The 20,750-nt window shown below is 40.4% G+C and overlaps 1 protein-coding gene across 3 annotated transcripts in view; it reads right to left on the bottom strand.

The window, feature by feature from the left end:
• The window catches only part of PRDM2 (PR/SET domain 2), an 87,749-nt gene that overhangs the window by 38,312 nt on the left and 28,687 nt on the right, over positions 1-20,750 (bottom strand). For 2 of the 3 annotated variants that reach the window (XM_075279847.1, XM_075279846.1), the window contains exons 4-5: positions 17,012-17,115; positions 7,738-7,890 (exon numbers count right to left, since the gene is read on the bottom strand). In XM_075279847.1, coding sequence (XP_075135948.1) covers positions 7,738-7,890; positions 17,012-17,115 — 257 coding nt within the window. Of the gene's footprint in view, positions 1-7,737; positions 7,891-12,257; positions 12,344-17,011; positions 17,116-20,750 lie in introns of those variants that run through there. The other variant, XM_075279849.1, reaches the window with a different exon arrangement.

Raw genomic sequence — 20,750 nt, 5'->3', positions numbered from 1 at the left:
CATCTAATGTCAATAGTAGATACAACCATGTGTCACAATGGGTGTTATCTGTAGAGGTGAGAAGTTTTATTGTGTCTTGTCAGTCTTGTTTGTGCTAAAATGAGGTCACTGCTGAAATGAAAACCCTTACATGGGTTTGGTGTTGCTAAGGTTGTATGGAGAGGGCTAAGCAGGCAGGTAGCTATTAACCCTTTAGCTGCCTCAGTCAATTACGATCAAGGCTCCTAAACAGTAGCACTGGCGCTGTCCTATTGGGCCCGATCTCTCCCCATCAGAACATCATCAAAGGGTGGTAATTGGTATTCATGACAGTAAGGAGCCTATTGAAGGCTCCCAGGCTTATCATTGCAGAGATTTGATTACACACTACCTATGAATGGATTCCACAATATACTGCAATACTGTAGTATATTGTATGGGCCATCAGACCCCTTAGGGTTCAAGTACACATCTAAAAATAACAGATAAAAAAGTTGTAAAAAAGAATATAACATGGAAAAGTTGAAATCCCCCCTTTTCCATAGAATACACATAAAAATAAGCAAATAAAAATTGCCAAAAAACAAATTAGACATCCGTGTATCTGAAAATGCCTGCACTATAAAAACATAATATTTGTCCCATAAGTTGAACAGCGTAGCAGGAAAAAAAAAAGAAAAAAAAAAAAAAAAATCACACAATTTGCCATTTTTTAACGTTTACACTCCCACAAAAATGTGAATAAAGAAAAATCAAAACGCCATAAACTCCCCAAAATGTTGTTAATAAAAACTACAACCTGCCCTGCTAAAAAAAAAAGATAGTTATACAGCATTATACATGGAAATAAGAAAGTTACAGTCATAGTATGGTAGCGATGGAAAGCAATTAAAATTTTTCAAAGTTTTAAATTTTTGTAAAGGTTTTGAAACATAACAAAAATTACACAAATTTTTTTTTATCACCTTGATCATATGAACTTACAGAATATAGGTAATGTGTTATTTTCACCATATGGTCAACGGTGTCAAAATTAAGTTTCTAAGGAAATTGTGCAATTGAGTGCGGGGGGTTTCCAACTACCATTACATTCTGAATTTTTTTCCAGCTTCCCAGTATATTGTATGGAAAATTAATTGTAACTATTATGAAGTACAACTTACAAATATATCGCAGGTACTGCACACTCAAAAGGTAGTTGTGGAACTAGCAGAAGGATTCTCCAATCTAGAGTACAGTATAGAGATCACTCCGCACACCGTAGATGCTTTTGTGTATTAAACAAGTTGTATTTTATTTGATATTTGTTCAGAACATTTTTTCCATATCACAATGCCATATAACATAGTACAAGTATAGTATTGTAGATCAAATATGGGCCTCAATGAACGGCTTTTTTTGTTGTTTTTTTGTGAAGTTCATTGACACTGGGGTAACTATTTGACTTCAATAAGTGTCTGTGAATTTAGGACAGTGTCCCCTAAACCAGCTAGGAATTTCACTGCAAGAAGACAGCTAAGCATCAAAGTCAGACATGCTAGGAGGACACCAGAGAACGAGGGACAGAAAAGTATGGTTTTTTTATTTCTTCTTCCCCGGTCTAATTAAAGATCAAATTTATGCCAGTACAACCTCGTTAAACTAAATGTTGTCTCACTGATCAATAGGTTTTATAGCGTGACCTGGGTTTTTTTTGTGTGTTAGGAAAGCATACGGAGTAACCACTCCACTTTTTTTTTTACAGGCTGAATGACAGTACTCGCTCATCTCTACATGCCAAGGACTTCCCCTGGTGATGTGACGGGAGGAGTGGTTAGAGTCCTATATAGCAACCCCAACTCGAGTGGCAGCTCATTTAGCACTCACCACTGTGAGACTTCCCTAGCTCCCCCACTAATGGGGGTTGAGCTATACAATCCTGCACAGTCAGTTGATCTGTATTATGTTCTTCCAAAGAAAGTGAAGGATTCCTGACATTTTAGATTATGATTCATCCTTGGGGTTTTGGGTGCTATTGGAGGTACTATTTTGGAAATTAGTCAAAGGGTGTTTAGTGTCTTTAGCACTCACTGAGTTAAATATTTAAAATTTTTTTTTTTTTTTTTTGGTCAAGAGAGGGCATTTAGTCCCTCCACTTTTGTCCTTTGTAGATCCCCTGAAGAATACCTGATACTTTGAGTCAAAATATGTTAGGATGATAATTTTTTAGTGACAGGTATGGTACTGCCTTTTTCAGGGTGTGAGTAATGGATTCTGGGGCGTGAGAGATTATTGCAGAGTAATTCCCATTTACCCATGTGTTGACTCTTGGGCTTGTACGTGTCATCTACTCCTTGCCTGGTTCTTTTTGAACTACATATTGGTAAGATGATCCTAACTTATTGTTTTATACGTATTCATTGGGCTCTAGATCTATTGTTTTAGAACATATTTAAACTAGCTTCACCCTAGTGTTCGGGAATGCCGTCCCTCATTCCACTTAAAATATGTGGAGAGAAGTCTGGTAGAGTCTATAGTCTATGGGGTCTGGGGGTTTTCGCAGGTAACTACTTTTTAAGTGGATAGGCTGTCCATTTTTCAGGTCTCCAAGCGGTCCTGAGGAACAGAAACGGAACGCTACTGTGAAGTTAGTGTTAAAAGTTAAGTTTTAACTACTTTGTTTGGGGCCTGGTGAGTGTCTGCCCCTACTTCATTTGGGGCGCAGCAGGTATCCGTCCCTACTTATTTTGAGAAGATTTGCAGAGACGGCACCTCTACAAGGGGCTTGATATCGGATACTTATTGTATCCTCTCTTCTCCGGAGGGGCGGGCCCAGCTTGTCCATTTATACATGGTCAAGTGGATAGAGGCTCTAGATGAGCAGATCTCCCCGGCACAATGGCAGATCATATGGTCCCAGGCTGCCAAATCGTCCACGTGCATTACATTCCGTGAAATGAAGTACAAGTTACTTATATTTTGGTACCACACCCTGGTCCTCCTCCACACTCTAAATCCCAACATTTCCATGGACTGCTGGAGATGTCTCTATGGGGAGAGTAAGTTGCAGCACATATTCTGGACCTGCCCCTTGATTCATCCTTTTTGGCCAGAGGTCAGGGTATTAACTGATGTGCTCTTACTCCAGGGTGTTCCATTGGACCCTTTGGTTTATTTACTTAATTTACCTCCCTAACACCTTTGTGGAAAGGCCTCTAAACTTTTTCTGTATCTCTGTACTGCTGCTAAACAGCTTGTGGCTCTCCACTAGAAAGGTGTACACCCTCAGATGCCCCTGCAGCTTGAGTCAAAGATGTGCATAGCCTGGAATACCTACCTCATTGCTATGTTTAACAACACTATAGCTGCCAACACTGCAGCAGTCGGTCTGGTCCCCATGGAATACGTACTGCACTTGCCATGATCTCTGATCGTTCTCCTTTCCCCTTGTTGTCCCCCAGCCATGTACATGTTTTGTCTTACGTCTTGTGTTCCATTTTCTTTTGTTGGGTTTGGTCTTCTTTGATTATCCAGTTTATGCTATTTTAAACTGCATTATGTATTCTTAAACCTTTGTAAAATTTTAAATTTAATAAAAAATAGTTAAAAAAAAAGTTGTGTTGGATATTTTTTGAACCAGGATCTATGCTTGAGTCTTAGCAACCCTCATATAGTATAACGACTCCTTAGTTGTTCCATACAATATAATGCCCTAGGTGGGCCATCGGTCTATCAAATGCCACTACAGAGGCATTAGACATTAACTGGGTCCCCCCACCCCAGTGACCCTGATACATTAACCTGTCACTCTTGCCCCCCCCCTCCACTTTTCCCCCACAGTATATCCCCTTTCTAGGTTCCCCCTTGTATCATGTCCCCTTTCCAAGCTCCCCCGACAATATCTTGTCCCCCTTAAGGGGAGCCCCAGTAACACCTAAAACTAACACCTAAAACTCACATTTTCCTGTTCCCCTGTTGTCTTCTGTCTCTGCTGTCAACAGGAATGATGTCATATACATTGTGTTTCTTGCTCTAGAGCAGAACATGGAGCAGAGACAGCTCAGCAGTCAAATGGTGATGCAGGGAGTGGATGGCTCCCTACATCACCATTGTATTCCACTCATCTCATGCCGGATTATCAGACAGTTATAGAAAAGTATTGGGTTATTAGGATTTCTAGATGATTGGATGGTGGATTACAGGATTTTCACTATAAATGCTACTAATAAAAGAGTAGTCGGGTTTCACCACTGGAACCTTCTCTAACTAGAAACTTATGTACTGTAGATGGAACCACAATGCTTGTCCGACTTCTCAAGCAGACGGCAAAACCCAACATGTAGGGTTTTGCTGTCCCCTTGAAAAAGTCGGACGTCTTTGGGAACGAACACTTGGCCTGTAAAAGAACACACCCGATGTCCATTTAAATGAATGCAAAATGTCACAGACACGGCTAGTGTCTGCTGCTAATGTCCGCACAAGATGTCGAACGGACATTAGCAGCGGACACTAGCTGTCGGATACCAACGGTAGTGTGAACGCTCCCTTATAGAGCAGCTCTGAAGCACTGAGATTCACTGAATGCTGTGACTTTCTAGCGTGATAGTTACACCTCACTTTAATACTACAGGTGTTCCTTCATGGACAAGATGGCATCTTAGGGTATATTCACACAGTTTTATTGCAGGCTGAAAAAATCTGCTTCAGGAATTAGGAAACGTTTTTGACTTTTTTTTGTTTTTGACACAATTTTTGATACTTTTTTTGAAGCAGTGTATTCACTCCAACACACTGCATAGACCTGGAATCTTCTCTTTAAAAACAGATTTTGACACAGTCATAGCAAAAAGTGTCAAAAAACACATAAAAAACAACAGCACAGTTTTTTCCACCTCCCATAGATTTCAATAGGATTCAGGCTGAAGATAGGTCATGTCACATGTTGCTGCTACCGACTCTCATTGAAATGAATGGGAGGTGTTTTTTGTTTTTTTGTTCTTTTGATGTGGATTCCGTCTAAAAGTCCCACGTGTGAACTCACCCTTAAGAGTATGTTCACATAGAGGAAATTGGAGCTGATTTTGAGGTAGCTTTTGGAATCTTTTTCCCATTGTTTTCAATAGGCGGCATTCACATATGCTTTATATTTTCAGCATGCTAAAAAATAGTTTTCCTGTAGGATCTGCAACAGATTCTGCAGCTGACTCAGCTATAACGCCTGAGGCTAATAAGTTTGCAAAACTTCAGCAGAAAGCCAAAGCTCTGTGTTACCTTTGCACCGTGGGTTCCACAGGGCCGGTATCTGAAGTCTGCCTCAAACTCTTCTGCAGATTTCTTGGCGTAAACAGCCCCTTACAATGGTACCTGACACAACGTTGCATAAGCAACATGGAGGTACGTCTGGTTCTGCAGCTTGGCCCATTGAAGTGAATGTGGCTGTGAGGTGATACTATGCAGTGTCTTAGATGTCTAGTTGCATTGGTACTCCAGAAAGGCTGGTGCTCTATTGTACTATAAATCTGTGCTGGCCCCAGGGAACAGAAATGACAAAAATCAATAAATACTTGTATTCCCCATAACAATATGCCTTTACAACTCTGTGCTACCCCGAGGCATATCCCAAAACACTGTGCAGCTAACCAATCAGTGAACAGTTTGTAGAGACAAATCATGTTGAAAATGTAATGCCTAGTTGTCTTGTATTAACAGGAGGACAAACAGAGGAATGGCACATAGCAAAGTTCTAAGAAAAGATGATTAAAAATTATTAGTTGCAGAATACTTATTAGCAGAGCGGACCGGTCTACAATAAACATATTATATGACAAGTATCCGGAGTGCTGGGGACAAGTGAGTATGTTATTTATTTTTAAGGTTCCATCTTCTGCCTCAGCACTAAAATATCCTGGACAACCCCTTTCCCCTCAATCCATGGGGCTAATCAGTGTGACCTCCGCTCCATGTATTCTGTGGCTGAATCAGCCGTGGAGACTGCACACTTCTGAATCAGCCGTGGAGACAGCACACTTCTCACCATTCTGAAAAACGTGTCTGATGCTGCCTCCCTTCAAAAACAATGGGAGGCAGATTCCGGATTGAATTCCAATGGGTATCCTCCTCAAAATCAACTCTCAATTACACTGTGTGAACCTAGCATTAAGGAGCCGTCATCAGTATTAGATTGGTGGGGGTCCAACTCTTGGCACCTAAACGATCAACAGATTGAAAATGCTGGCACTTGTGTGCAGCCTTTTAGTGACTGATATCATGTCCTTCAATCACATGAGCCTTTTGTAGTTCAGTCACTATTAAAGAGGACTTTTGAGGTCCTCGGGCACACACAGTGTTATATGCCGCCAGAAAGCCAACAATGCACTGAATTCGGCTTTACCGTTACGTGCCTTGGCGCAAGAGATATCGGTGCATTTACCGGTATCTATTAACTGTCAGAAGGGCGTTCCTGACAGTCTAGCCGGGCTGTGAGGAAAGCCCCTCCTGACAGTACAGTCCATAGCTCTGCACTGTCAGAGGGAGTGTTCCCTACTGCCCAGCGATGACACTAAGCTGTGAGGAATGGCAATGTGTTGCAATACCAAGTACAGTTGCTACGTATGTAGGGTACTATGCCTGGAATACAGTGAAGATAATGAATCACTTGCTGAAGCTCCACAGCTCTTCATTGAGTGAACTTTGAGGGTGCTGGGCTTCTTATTGGATAGATCACCATTGTAAAAAATCCCCACTTCTTCCATCTATTTTAGTGAAAACTTGTATTCCACACAACAAACTGGAACATATTGTCTTGGAATACTGTGGTGCAATTTCTCCTAGAAATTTATGAATACACTGACAAATGGATGATACCAGTTTTAGATTGGTTAGTCCAATCAGCACTGGCAGTGTAGAAGCGCACACCACCATTGATGAGAGAAATTGTAACACCCAGTTGTCAATTTCTTCAGCATTTTCTAGGAGGAACAACAGAGAAAGAGCACAATAGTCATAAGAAAGGATGATCCCGAATTTAGTTCATGAGAAATACAAGTAATTTATTTACTAAAATAGAAAGGAAATATAACAGGTCTTGTTTAAAGTGGTTTTGCAAGACTTGCGTATTGATGATGCATCCTTAGGATGTGATCGCTGGTTGGGTGAGCAGTATGGCCTCTTCGCCGAGTACCAAACACAGCGCTGTACGTTGTGTATGGGCTGTACTTGGTATTGCAGCTCAGCCCTTTTAACTTCAATGGGACAGAGCTGCTGCAGAAGGTCATTGGCACAGGAAAGAGGCCTTGGAGCTTTTGAGCCCTGTTCCCTTTTCAAATAGTTGAGCCTCATAGATCCTAATAGGTCATCAATATGTATGTCCTGGGAGATGTGTAATACATTTTGAACGCAGTGGTCAGCACAGTGGAAATCTGTGGTCAGACGAAACTTACCTAGAACTATATCAGCAGATTGCAGGGGAAGACTGTGGTAGAACCCATGAGGTTGTTTTTTGTTTTTTTTAATTTTAATAGACAACCCTTTTAACTACTATGTCAGAAGTTATCAGTCATGGGGTCAATGTTCTGTCACCACCACTGATCTGTAGATGAAAGGGTATGTTGTTTTTCATACTCCTCTCTCGGCTCCTCTTCTAATGGTCCATCTCTCCCAAGAGGCTGACCGAGTAGATGGGAGCCAAATAGAACTAAAATTACACTTCACGGTAAAAGTATAAAAAATTGAGGCCTACCCGTATTAACACAGCACAAAACTGACCACGTTTTACCGTACCTTCAGGGTTTTATAGTATATAGCTCTGTTGATCTCCAGAGGGCACAGGTTTTGCTCCTTGGCTGAGCGAGCCCAGTTCACATACCGCAGCCAGTTGCCTTTTTGTGGATCTGTAGCATCAACGCACATCCAGCCCAGGTTTGGGTAATAGACCTAAAATACAAGAACACAAACTTTTCATGTAATATATACTAAAACAAAGCAGATTTGAGACCCTCCCGCAAAAATATTGAGCAGCTGGTGGTAACACTTAGCATGGGTATAATAACTGTGCAGATGGCAGCTTCAAAAGTGGCACAAGCAAACGTATGTATCATATATCAAAAAGGCAGTCCAAACCAATGCAGGAAAATCACAAGCGAGTTAATAATCTATACAATGGAAGCTTAACAGGATAAGGGCCTTCTTGTCTTAGATTAGTAAGAAAGATTTGCTTTTCTTCAAAATAGCTCCCCTTGTGTTCGTGGGCTATGTCTGGTACTACAGTTCAGCCCTATCTTTTCTAATCACATAAACCCTTCAAGCTATCCTCAAGTAAAATTACTTTAAGGGCCCATTCACAATGCAGAATCTGGCTCTGATTTTGAGGCTGGATCCACTTCAAATTCTGCTCCAAATTCCATCCTGAATCTGCTTCCCCTCATTTTCAATGGGAGATGTAAATCAAAGGACGCTGAAAAAAATAAGTATCCCTCTCAATCTTGCCGCTGATTCCACAATTGATTTAGCTGCAGAACCTGCAACACAGTGTGTCAATTATTACTGAAGAAATGCCTGCGTTTCCCCTTTAGGTTTAAGGCTGCATTCACACAAATTTTTTTGGTCAGGAAACTGACTCCAATTCCTCCTCCAAAAAACACCTCACCATACAGTCCTATGATGAGGCGTTTTTAGGAGGAGGAATTTGAGTCAGTTTCCTGACAAAATTCCTGACCAAAAACTCTTTGTGAATGTAGCCTAATAAGGGAACAAAATCCACAGAGAAAATCTCAGAAAAACCACAATGAAAAATGCTATAGAAAAAAATACGTCGAGGGGCCACACGGTGGCTCAGTGGTTAGCACTGCAGCCTTGCAGCGCTGGAGTCCTGGTGTTCAAATCCTGCCAAGGGCATAAAAACATCTGCAGGGAGTTTGTATGTTCTCCCCGTGTTTGCATGGATTTCCATCCCATATTCCAAAAAGACATACTGATAGGGAAAAAAATGTACATTGTGAGCTCTATGTGGGGCTCACAATCTACATTAAAAAAAAGAAAAAAAATACGTCGCATTCCGGTGTTTTTTTCAAAGCGTTTTTAGCTGTGTTCTGATAAATGAGGGGGCTTAGCCTTACGTTGGGTTCTCACAAGAGCTTGGATTCCAATCAGGGATTTGGTTCCATTCTGGACAGGAAGAATGAAAACCCAAGTGCAGCTGTGAGCCTAGAGTAAGGCTAAGGGCCCCACGTTACAGAAACGTAACTTTTTTTGTTGCGGTTTTTTGAACCAAAGCCAGGACTAGAGTGAGTAGAAGTTAGAAGTATAGGAGTTTTCTATATTTTTCCGATTCCATTTGTGGCCACTCCTGGCTTTGGCTCAAAAAAACGCAACAAAATAAGCTTAGTTTCCGCAACATGGGGCCTTAGCCTTAAAGGGGTTTTGACACAAAGTAACTTATTCTCTTTCCATACGATAAGTGATAACTTGTGTTCATGGGAAAACACCTTTAGGCTAAGGCCCCACAGTCTGGAAGCACTGCACTAAAGCACTGCAGGAACAACCATGGAGTGAACTCATTGCGGTTATTCCCGCAGCGCTTTGAACAGAAAGTTCATGGAGTTTTCCTCCGAGGACTGTTACACTTATAAGTATGGGAAAGCTGTCGGCGTTTCCGTAGATATAATTGACAAGCTGCAATTTTCAAAACCACAATGGTTTTGGAATTCGCAGCGTTTCCGCGCTGTGATTTTTCCGCAAAGTGGGCATGGGATTCACATGAATCCCATCCACTTTGCAAGTACTGTAAAACGCTGCGATTTTTCCCGCAGCGTTTCCACCACAGCCAAATCGCGGCGTTTCTGGCCCATGGGGTTCCGGCCTTAGGCTGAGGCCCACGTTGAGGAAATGCAGCTTTTTTTGTAGCAGATTTTGTTGCTGTATTTTGAGCCAAATCCAAGAATGGCTACAATTGGATTGGGAAATATATAGGAAGCTCTTATACTTCTAGCTTCTGCTCAATACACTCTTGGCATTGGCTCAAATAATCACAGCAAAATCTGCAACAAAAAAAGCTGCGTTTTTGCAACGTGAGGCCTTAGCCTTAAAGAACTCATGAAAAAGGTATGTGTGAAAATGCACTGTGTATGGTGGCCTTTAGGTGTAGGTGGGTCGCAAACATTATCATTCATTTCTCAGTAATAGTTATAAAAGCTGAAGAAAACTGAAAATGAAAATATTTGGTGATTTTTTATTTTTTTTTATTTTATTGAGAAATTTGACATTTTCATTAGGATAAGATACTACTGCTGCTCTAAGAAAAACTTTGGTGCACTTAACAGTCTGAAGAATGGCTATGGAGTCAGTCAGGTGGAGTCAGAGTTGCAAAAAAGTTACCAACTCCATCTTCAAAATAAAATGTTATATTATACATTTATTGATATTCTAGAATTAGATTCATAGTTTGCTGAATACTTAGTAATTCAATCATTATTTTTTTTTGTAGATTAGGAGTTTTACTACTTCTGTCTGACCGTGGCATTTTGCCATTTATGATGGAGTCAGTAGGAGTAGAAGTTAGTCAGGCTGTGTAATGGTCACATCTGTGGTTTGGCCTACAACTCCACATCCCTGAGCTGAAGAATGGCGAATATGGCTTATACAAGTCACGCACGTGTATATTTATCTAACGTTTATGTGAGATGAAATACTGATCATGGGTGAGGGATAGACATTTTCCCGACTACCTGTCAATAATCCCGTTGTAGAACCCTACAGTCAGCCAAGAAAATAATGGCTGATAATAGGAAGAGGTGAATTGTATACTATAGAAAATGGTTATATAAGATTAACTTTAGGTTTTGTACCCTTTTTAAACCTAAAGAGCCACCATTGGTCGCACTGGCTGTCTTTCCACCTGTGATCTTCACTAAATTGTAATAAAGGGGCTTATTGATCGTTTTATGGAAAATCTCTACAGATGATATTTTATTGTGCTAAGGGGGAACCTTCATATAAGTAGGTATAGCTAACATCTATTCTGTTCTCAAGCTAAATGGACACCGTTATATACAAGTCAGATGGGACTTTATAAGCAATACTATTCAGGCTGCACATTCTCAGGGCTTATTTAGACGCCCATAATACGGCCAGAGACCGCATCTTGACTGCAAGTCTACTGACCAAATCTAGCTCCGTTAAAGGGAGTCTGTCATCAATAAAAAAAAAACTACAAACGTACAGTACATTGTGGAGGTGATTCTACTAATTCCAAATATTCCTGTTATGTAGTCCTATGCTACGTCACAAGAAGCAAATTCTATAGACCATACTGCATGAGATACCATCCTAAGACTGACCCTGCCTAAAGTTACTTCTACCTAAAAACAGCCTCAGGAAAACTACCTCTTATCATACCTCCTATTATGTCATAAAGGGGGATGTCCTGTATTAGCAGGAGTGGAAAGTCTTGAAGAAAGAGCCTCTCTTGGTCTGGTACACCCAGCTCCATATATTGCATGGTGAGACATTCAGCTCACTGTAAAGCTACATTTCCTGTATATCTGATTTCTGGTTCAGCTTCAACCTAGTTTATTTGTATTGTGAAATCCCCTTGAAATGCCAATGACCCAGCCCCAAAAATTCTTAAAAAATAATTTGGCCATGACCTTTTAGAAGAACTCATCTGACTTGTGCAAGATGTAATCCTACATCTCAACTGGTCAAACTTTTATAGGATATGAGATATATAGTAGTTGAGTCGGAGAATTATGGCATATGGGGCCTTAAATATGGTGGTTTTCCTCCAAATTTAATGACATTGGTCATAAAATGGGAGTCCAAACTCCTGAACCATCAGGAATCCTGGTAAAGAGGCCATTCCCCCCCCCCCCCAAGCACTGGTAGAAAGCAGACCACTCATGTCCACTTTCCATTGAGATGATTAAGAGTTATGGAAACTCCTCTTACCCGGTGGTTTTCATAATTCCCATTTGTTCCATTGTATGCTCCCGTGTTAGGTCAGTTTACCATCCTAGACTGTCCTATGCATTCATTTTACTTATATTAAATTTAGGCAAAACTGTTCAGCAAACAATATGCCTTACACTTCATTGTAGCCCAACGACTTCAAGCAGAGCTCTTCAGTTTTATTCTATGCACATAGAAGTGTTTTTAGGAATATTCATAAAGTCACAACCATTAAAGGGCAATTGAAAAGACTTGAACATAAGCAAGCAATGCAGCCAGGCAATGAGTGAAGGCAGCAGTACTGTGTTGCACAGGTATGGATATTACCAGTGGGTAGAGAAAGATAAGGAATCCACCTTAAAGAGCTTTATAGTAGTTAGGCCACATCTGGAGTAGTGCATTCATTTCTGTAGACCACATCTCCAGAGTGGTATTAACAAACTAGAAAAAGAAAGAAAAGCAACTAGATGGTGCATGGTCTTCAAGCAAAACTCATGAAAATTTCAACCAAGATCTCAAATGAAACCCTTCAACAACCACCAAAGTGGCCATGTGTGACTAAACCAAGCTGAGGACAGGAACATGAGTAATCTTAGGTACTCTTAAAAGGGTTGTCCAGGGTTTTATCTTATCATGACAACTCTTTAAGTGTACTGGATGTAAACCATAGAGCAGGGGTCAGCAACCTTTCAACACTCCAGCTACCAGGAGGCCACAACTCTTGGAATTATCTTCTATGAGATTTCCAAAAACAGACCAGAGAGTGTGTATGCTGGGAACTGTAGGGTTTTTTTTTGTTTTGTTTTTTAACAGGTGGTTGCTGATCCCTACCATAGAGCAACCAATACTGTTAAATATTTGCAAACCATCAAGTCTGATTTGTAACATCAATCCCATTGAGATGTCCTGAAACATAAATAAGGAGACTCTTTAAGAGGACCGTAAGAGGACATTTGTTCTATAAATGACCAGTGGAACCTCGGGGTCACAGTCAGGGAGCAGCTCACGCCTCGGCTTAGTGTAACGGACATCACTTTAAGCTCATCAATTGCCGAAAATACCCATTTTGTTGCAAAGATGTAATCTGCTATACAAAGTGTTATTGCCATGTGAAAACTGGTTGCATCAATATCACAGACAGAAGAGTGATCATACATAATCAATGTATATACAGTAGTGGGTGCAATAGATCTCTACATAGGGGTCAACAGGTAGCATGTTGTACATAAAATTTAAATCCCCCTTGCCTGTCGATTGGTAGAAGGGGATCACCTGATCAACTCATATCAGGCCAAATCCTTTGGAGGCCTGTTTGACTGTTGGTTTCAACTCAAGAAACATTCACTTGAACCAGCTCAAGATGAAAATACCGCTCACGTGTTTGTGTTTCAGGGTATCGTTTGGGACCCTTTTTCAAAAAAATAAAAATTGATCAATAAAAGTATTGACCTGATGCAAGTGAAAGTTTATTGGATTGTAGCCAAACCCTGCTGTCCTAAAGGGACCATGGCACACTGCCTTTGACTCACTGGAGGCCATAGACAGTCATGACGAACATTGCAGTTAGATGAGCTGTGTAGACCTTTCAAATACTATTTACAGACTATTGGTTTCTACTTGTGTTAAACATTATACATTACATGGCCTGTACAATAACTAATCCAACTTCATAATTGAGTTTGCATTAAGACAAGGCATTGAGAGAATTCATCATCCCCTACATATAAAAAAAACTCAATTTTTTGCAAAATCATTTTTGCACATAAATTTCGGACCTTTTTGCCATTCTGCCTCACCCAGGCCCCTTTTCTGAACAGTGGAAAGAGTATGAGCAGGCGGCTTAAATTCAAACTCTTCTCTCCTTCAGTGACATTTAAGCCGGGTTCACACAGGGTTTCCTCAGGGCAGCCTCAGGCTCCGGACCAAAAAATGGGTAGTCACGACTGGATGCCGGTGCAGTGCACCGCACACTCCACTCCGGATTAGGCCCAATGAATGGGCCTAGTCAGGAGGAGGGAGTTTCTTCAGGCCGATTCGCGAATGAGCATGTCCGTTCTTTTTTCCAGGAGCCGGAACAAACGGCTCCCGGAAAAAAGACCTGAGCGGCTCCCATTGATTTCAATGGGAGCCGTCTTTTTGTTCAGGATTTTGAGGCCGTATTCACCAAAATGTCCCGTGTGAACTCAGCCTTAGTTTTGCTGAACCATCACGGGTTACGAGAGGGTTAAGACTTCACTTAAAAAAACTCAGTATCCAAGATCAGTGATAAGATTTACAATTTTGGTTGCAACTCAAACTTGATGTAAAATGTGCCAAAATCTAGTTTTAAACCAATGTTTTTATACTTGTTCTCAGAAGGTTTAATGAAAATGGATGTGGTTTTATGAGAACGGGATGTGTCTTAAAAGTGCCAAAATGTTGAAGAATTCTGTTCCAAAGTAAAGCAATAGATAGTGGTGTAAACTCAACAGTCTAAAGACACAGCAGATTTATCATCCAGCGTCAGACACTGTGATAAATCTGGCACGTTTCCAGTCTACTAGTCTAAGTTTGCACTGTCTTTTAGTAAATGTGGGCCAATGTGCACGGTTTGATGTTGAAGGTAACTGCAGCCAATTAAGTGCCCGGTACTAGGAGAATTTTGCATCTGCGGGAGACTATTTGGGTCTCGTACACTTTATTATATATCAAACGTTCCTCTGCATGCTGCTCCGTCTGTGATATGAAAGAAGGAATTGCCTGTGAGACATTAATATGACCTTGTCTCATGAATATAAATTCACACTGAGAATTCCTGGAGGGGTTCAAGCATCAAATGTTGTTACCTGTTGGGATTTGATATGGGAAATGAAAGCTAATATAAATGACTTTTTTGTCCTCTGTTCTATACATGCTGTGCACCCCATAGAAGTGAGAAGAGAACAATGAACCCAGTAAGACCAAAAATGTGTTTTCTATGTTGAGAGATGATGGGCCTCCAGCTAATAGAAGGTTCAGAACAGCAAACTGGACAAGTGGTGCCTGTGCCATAAAGGGGAGAGGGGGTCAATGACATAGTATAACACACATCTTTAAGGTCCCATTGTGTTCAAAGTAAAATAAAATCCTATGCAGTGCACTCCTCCTAGTGGTAAAATCAATGCAGGCATATTTTAGAGCTGATTTTGAGACGGAATTTGCCTCAAATTCAGTGCCAAAATCCACCATGGGAACATACCCTTGGAACAATATATCAGTCTTACTAGTGTCATGTCAATTCTTGAGGTAGATATTGTACGGAAACCAAGGCGGGCAGCCACATGGCGATTTACAACAAACATCCAAAGGTCAATCTTGGATTTCTGCTGTGGATTTTCTATTAATTTAATGTCAGATTATTCTACCTTAATAGTCCATCTTCTGAACATGTCCTTAGGCCTTTTGCAGACAACCGTGGCCATGATCAGTGGCCATTCATTTCTATAGACCCGTACACATGACTGTGAATTACAGTCACGTGTGTGGGCTGACAGTCCGAGCCGCAAAATATAGAACAGGTTCTAATCCTGTCCTATTTTGTGGCTCTTGCTTCTATGGCTCCTATTTATTTAATGAAAGGGGCCGTAGAAGCACAGCCCGTGCACGGATAGCACACAGGTGACACCTGTTTATCCCCCATGTGCTGCCCGTGCCTTTAATACATGGCCAGCTGGAAACACCCAGTCAGGAGTATTGCCTACCCACAGCTTTTATGTCCCATGCCTATAGCATAGGACCATGCATCACTATGATATGAGGAGTCCCAGTCCCCTGACTCCTAACTGGGCTCCACCAAATCTCTAAATTGACCATCATTGGGCCTCATGTGGAAACATCCCTGTAACATCATGGATACACCAAAAGCAGCAGTTATCAAAATTACTCATACAATTCACCTACAGTACTTAAAGGCAAACTACACATGTAAACAAACTGAGCAATAAGAAGGATTTTTTTTCACAGATTGCCTTATACAGAATAAATGCAGAAAACACCTTTCCAGTGAAAGTGTCTCACTTACCTTTTCTGAGACTATAACACTCCTTCCCAGACAAAAACACATAGAAACCATTAAAGAAAAAAAGGTGAGGAATAAGATGTGGTCTCTGAAATCTTACTGATCTTATTGACATGTGTATGTACAGTAAAATGCCTTTAATATAACATGAATGGGGTATGGTACTATATAAAAGATTCTTATAACACAATAGCCTGCTATACCTTCTTATAAAATCTTATTGATCATATGTCTCTAGGCAAACTTCCTATTGCCAATTCACAGTTCTTCTATTTTCTATGCCTTACGGTGTTTATTTATAGGGGTTTTCTGGGCCACAGGTAATTTTTATATTGACGACCTATCCTCAGGATACCTGCACTGATCCTCAGTATGGGGGTATTCACACTGCCGTTGGATGTCTGTTCTGATAGGAGTCCTTTTTATCGGACTCTATCATAACGAACAATAACAGACACTAAAGCTGGATTCACATTTGATTAAGATCAGATCCGCCAGGGACCCGAACAACTGAATGCTCGCCCACAGCGGTTACATGACAACACGTGTAGACTCCATAGACTATAATGGGCTCTACTGGGTGTCTTTATACTGAATATACTGAAACTGGCAGAGGGAAAAGTACTCCATGTTGGACTTTTCTCGACGCCAAATTCTGGTGGAGTCTGCAAAGGAGGCTCCGATGCAGATGTGAACGGAGTCTTACTGATAATGTGCCCTTTTCTTTTTTTCTTTTTTTTTTTTTTTTAACTGATCCATTTAAAACAAACAAACAAAAAAAAAAAAAACGACACATTCGCATCAGTCAGTTATTGTCTGTTTTATATAGTCACTTTTTTTCCTTTTTTTTTGTCCTGCTTTCTGAGCATGTGCATTGAAATCAAAGGGATGTTTAACAGATTTGACAGATCTGTTAGTGTCCATTGTTAATATTTTGTAACACTAACATTAGTGTGAACACCCCACACGAAAACTGCCCAGAAAACCCCCTAAATAATAAATACGCCAATAAGTGAACATTCCCTTAATCTGTAAAGGTTTAGTCTCATGGAATATAAGTAAAGACATCCCTACCTCCCACATATAGACATTGTTCTTCACTTGAGAACGCTTCTTCTTCTCTCCAACAAAAGGTCCAAATTTCTTCCCTCTTGGAAGTTGCTTTCTGGCCCAGATACCTAGAATAGTAAAGGTTGTCATACAACTCATTCCACTTATCAAAACTTCTGCTTGCCGGCAGTGAATGGAAATATGTGGATGTACATACCAAGGCTGAAAATCCTAATATTTCTCACATATGAGGGTTTGCTGCAATTTTATCCAAGCTACACAATCTAAAGCTAAGTTCACATTGTCAAAGATCATAAAAACTGATTAGAACGATCAGTTAATACTTTCCTGCCGGTGACATTTTTCTTCCAAACCCCATAACTTTTTTATTTTTCCATTCACAGAGCCATATGAGGGCTTAATGTTTGCGGGACAAATTATTGTTAATAATGGTACCATTTATTATTCTGTACAATGTACTTACTGGGAAGGTGGAAAAAATTCAGAAAGGGGGGGGGATTTGAAGAAAAAAGAGCATTTGTGCTTGTTACATGCTTTGTTTTTAACGGCATTCTCTCTGCAGCCAAAATGACATATCACCTGTATTCTATGTTACGGTACGATTCCGAGGATACCACATTTCTGTTTTGTTTTAGTTTTTTTTTACATATTAACCCCTTAACAAAAATCTAAACTTTTTTTTTTTTTTTAAAGTTGCCATATTCTGACACCCCTAACGCTTAAAATTTCTGTGTATGGGGATGGAGCATCTTTTTGCAGGGCCAGGTGTACTTTTTGTTATGCCATTTTGTGGAATGTCTAATGCTTTGATAAATTTTTATTACATTTTTTTTTTAACAGTGAATAAACTGTAGTCCGGCAATTATGATTTTGTTTTCCACTACAGTGTTTACTATATGGAAAAAATATTTTTACAAGTTTGTAGACCGGGCGTTTTCAGACACAGGGATACCTAATCTGTATGTGTTTCACTGTAATTCGTAACTTTTACGTATTCTAGGGAATGGGGGTGAGTTTACCTTTTAGTTATTTATTTTGCCCCGTAGGGGGCTTGAACCTGTAATCAAAGTCTATGGGAGTTTTGCTACATCACTATTGAGGCTGGTCATCATCCAGCTGCAATAGTTGAATTGCTATGACGAGCCTGGAAGCCATCAGTAGGAAAAAGCCACATTAAGGGTGCATTCAGACTACGTAACGCCGGGCGTGTATGAGAGCCGTACACGCCGGCATTACGGCAGACTGCCGAACACTTCCCATTCACTTCAATGGGAGCGCTCGTAAACGCCGCTGTTACGAGCGCTCCCATTGAAGTGAATGGGAAGTGTTCGGCAGTCTGCCGTAATGCCGGCGTGTACGGCTCTCATACACGCCCGGCGTTACGTAGTCTGAATGCACCCTAAGGGTGCATTCACACTGAGTAAACGCTAGCTTATTTTGTAGAGTAAAATTACACTTGTAAATTTTGCTATCCCATTGACTTCAATGATATTTTTTTACAAGTGTAAAAATACGCCTGTAAAAAATACGCCTGTAAAAATACGCCTGTAAAATGTCATTGAAGGCAATGGAATAGCAAAATTTACAAGTGTAATTTTACTCTACAAAATAAGCTAGCGTTTACTCAGTGTGAATGCACCCTAAAGGTATAAGGCCGAGACCATTTCTACAATGGAGATCCGGTAGCTATGGTGGCCACTATCTTTAAAGACCAGGCATCAGCCGTACTGTTACAGCGGATGTTGGGAAAGGGTTGACTTCAATGGATTTTTATAACCATCTGCCGACGTGCATTTGGAGCATTTCCCAAGTGTATCTGCTGTTTGGACGGAGACAAGTAGTACTCGCAGCACTGTCGGTCCATCAAAAAAAAAAATACACAATGATGGCGACATGGAGAGAGCACCAATGGATAGCAGTCTGTGTCCGTTTTGCAATAACTTTTCCCTCTTTTTTTCTGCGCATGCTCAAAATGAAGAATGAAAGGTTAAAAAAATGGATCTGCCAAAAACACACAAACGAACAGGTTTTTTTGACAGATACTTACTGATTGATCCATCAAAACGACTATGGCGTGCGTGCACTGTGTAACCGTTTGCTTCCGTTTTATTAATAAGTCTGTTTTTCATATGGATTTTCAACAGGCAGGTACCAGACACAGATATGAAGCATAAACAACCAATGCTCTCAGGTTTATATGTTTCCACTGCAATAATACACTGTAGCAATTTGTTCCAATTGGAATTTTTAACTTACAAAAGAGTCCAATTGTAGCAATCTCATAGCTGTGAGTGTTATACGTGTTGGGCATTTGTGACCTGCTTTGTTAACTTCTAGAATAGTAAGAATCTTAATAAAATGCTCAATAGGTCATTTAGGACATTGGCAAATTATTATTTTTATAACTATGCTACAGTTTTATGGTGCAAATGCTTTACAATTACAAGAACAATTACAAATTCTGACCACTAGAGGTCCCCCCTGATTGTTAGTCCAACCAAGGCATTTCTCACTAGAGGATTACACAATAGATGCCAGAATTAGAGACTATGAGCATCGGGGGCAAAAACAGCAGAGGGACCTCAGACTAATACTACGGACATGGTTCTGTACAAACTGAAGTTTACAGAGTACAAAGCCTCACACACTATTTCTCTAAGGCCCCACGTTGCGGAAATGCAGCTTTTTTTGTTGCAGATTTTGCTTTTTTGAGCCAAACCCAGGAGTGAATTGAGCAGAAGGTAAAAGTATAAGAACTTCCTATATATTTCCCATTCCTTTTGTAGCCATTTTGGGCTTTGGCTCAGAAAACTGCGACACAAAAAGCCGCGTTTCCGCAATATGCGGCCTGAGCCTAATAGACAGTATTCAGTATACTAGTGCATGTGCCATGCCCGTTTTTTTTCGTTGAAATCATAGTGATATTCAGTAAGATTTCAGTGGCCCCCCTTGTACTCTAGGCCCCTATACATCTGATGCAAGTCAAGTGTGATAAAGGAAATTGTGACATTCGAGTAATAACAATAAGTAAAGTGGTTCACTAATCATTGTCTAAATGTATTTATTAGGTATAGAAATGTGTTAGTAAAGCGTCACAATGTAGTGCACATGCAGAATTTTACAGAAACCTTTTTATTCAGCATCCTAGGCTACCAATATAAAGTTTTATTTACTATTTTTGGCACCAAGTCAGTTTACACAATAAATTGTAGATAAAACAGAAAAAATCCTGGAGCCCCTAAAGTATAAAATACAGAAAATTTGATAAATTGTAGCTGTTAGCTTGAAAGGAGAAAGGTATTGAGTTTGACTGAATATGCAGATAGCAGATATCCAAGGGAGCGGGAAAATGCCAAAACATGGGTATCAGTTCCACTTCTGTGATACATTGGTATACAGTGTGTGCTATATCCATGGATTTCAATACTGTAGTTCAAGCCATCGACCCTTTAGATTGATCCGCAGAATCCTATTAGGACATATTATGGCCACCCTGCGTTAAAGGGATCGCTGGGAAAAATCTTTAATTGAAAACATTTGGGAGTAGTTACATTTTGTACGTGGGGCATTCAGCCTACATCTACTTTGCTTGTGTGGAGATCTTCATCCATAAGATCATGTAGCTCAATGTAGATCTTGCATTACATAGGACACACTCAATAGAAAGGTATAGGAATGGCCGAGTATCAAATCCCTCCGCTAATAATGGAGGATTACCACGTGCTTCACTAAACCAATAACG

The sequence above is a fragment of the Leptodactylus fuscus genome, chromosome 6 (assembly GCF_031893055.1).
Source record: "Leptodactylus fuscus isolate aLepFus1 chromosome 6, aLepFus1.hap2, whole genome shotgun sequence".
In the NCBI taxonomy this organism is placed as follows: domain Eukaryota; kingdom Metazoa; phylum Chordata; class Amphibia; order Anura; family Leptodactylidae; genus Leptodactylus; species Leptodactylus fuscus.
This window is presented reverse-complemented; position numbering and strand designations above follow the sequence as displayed.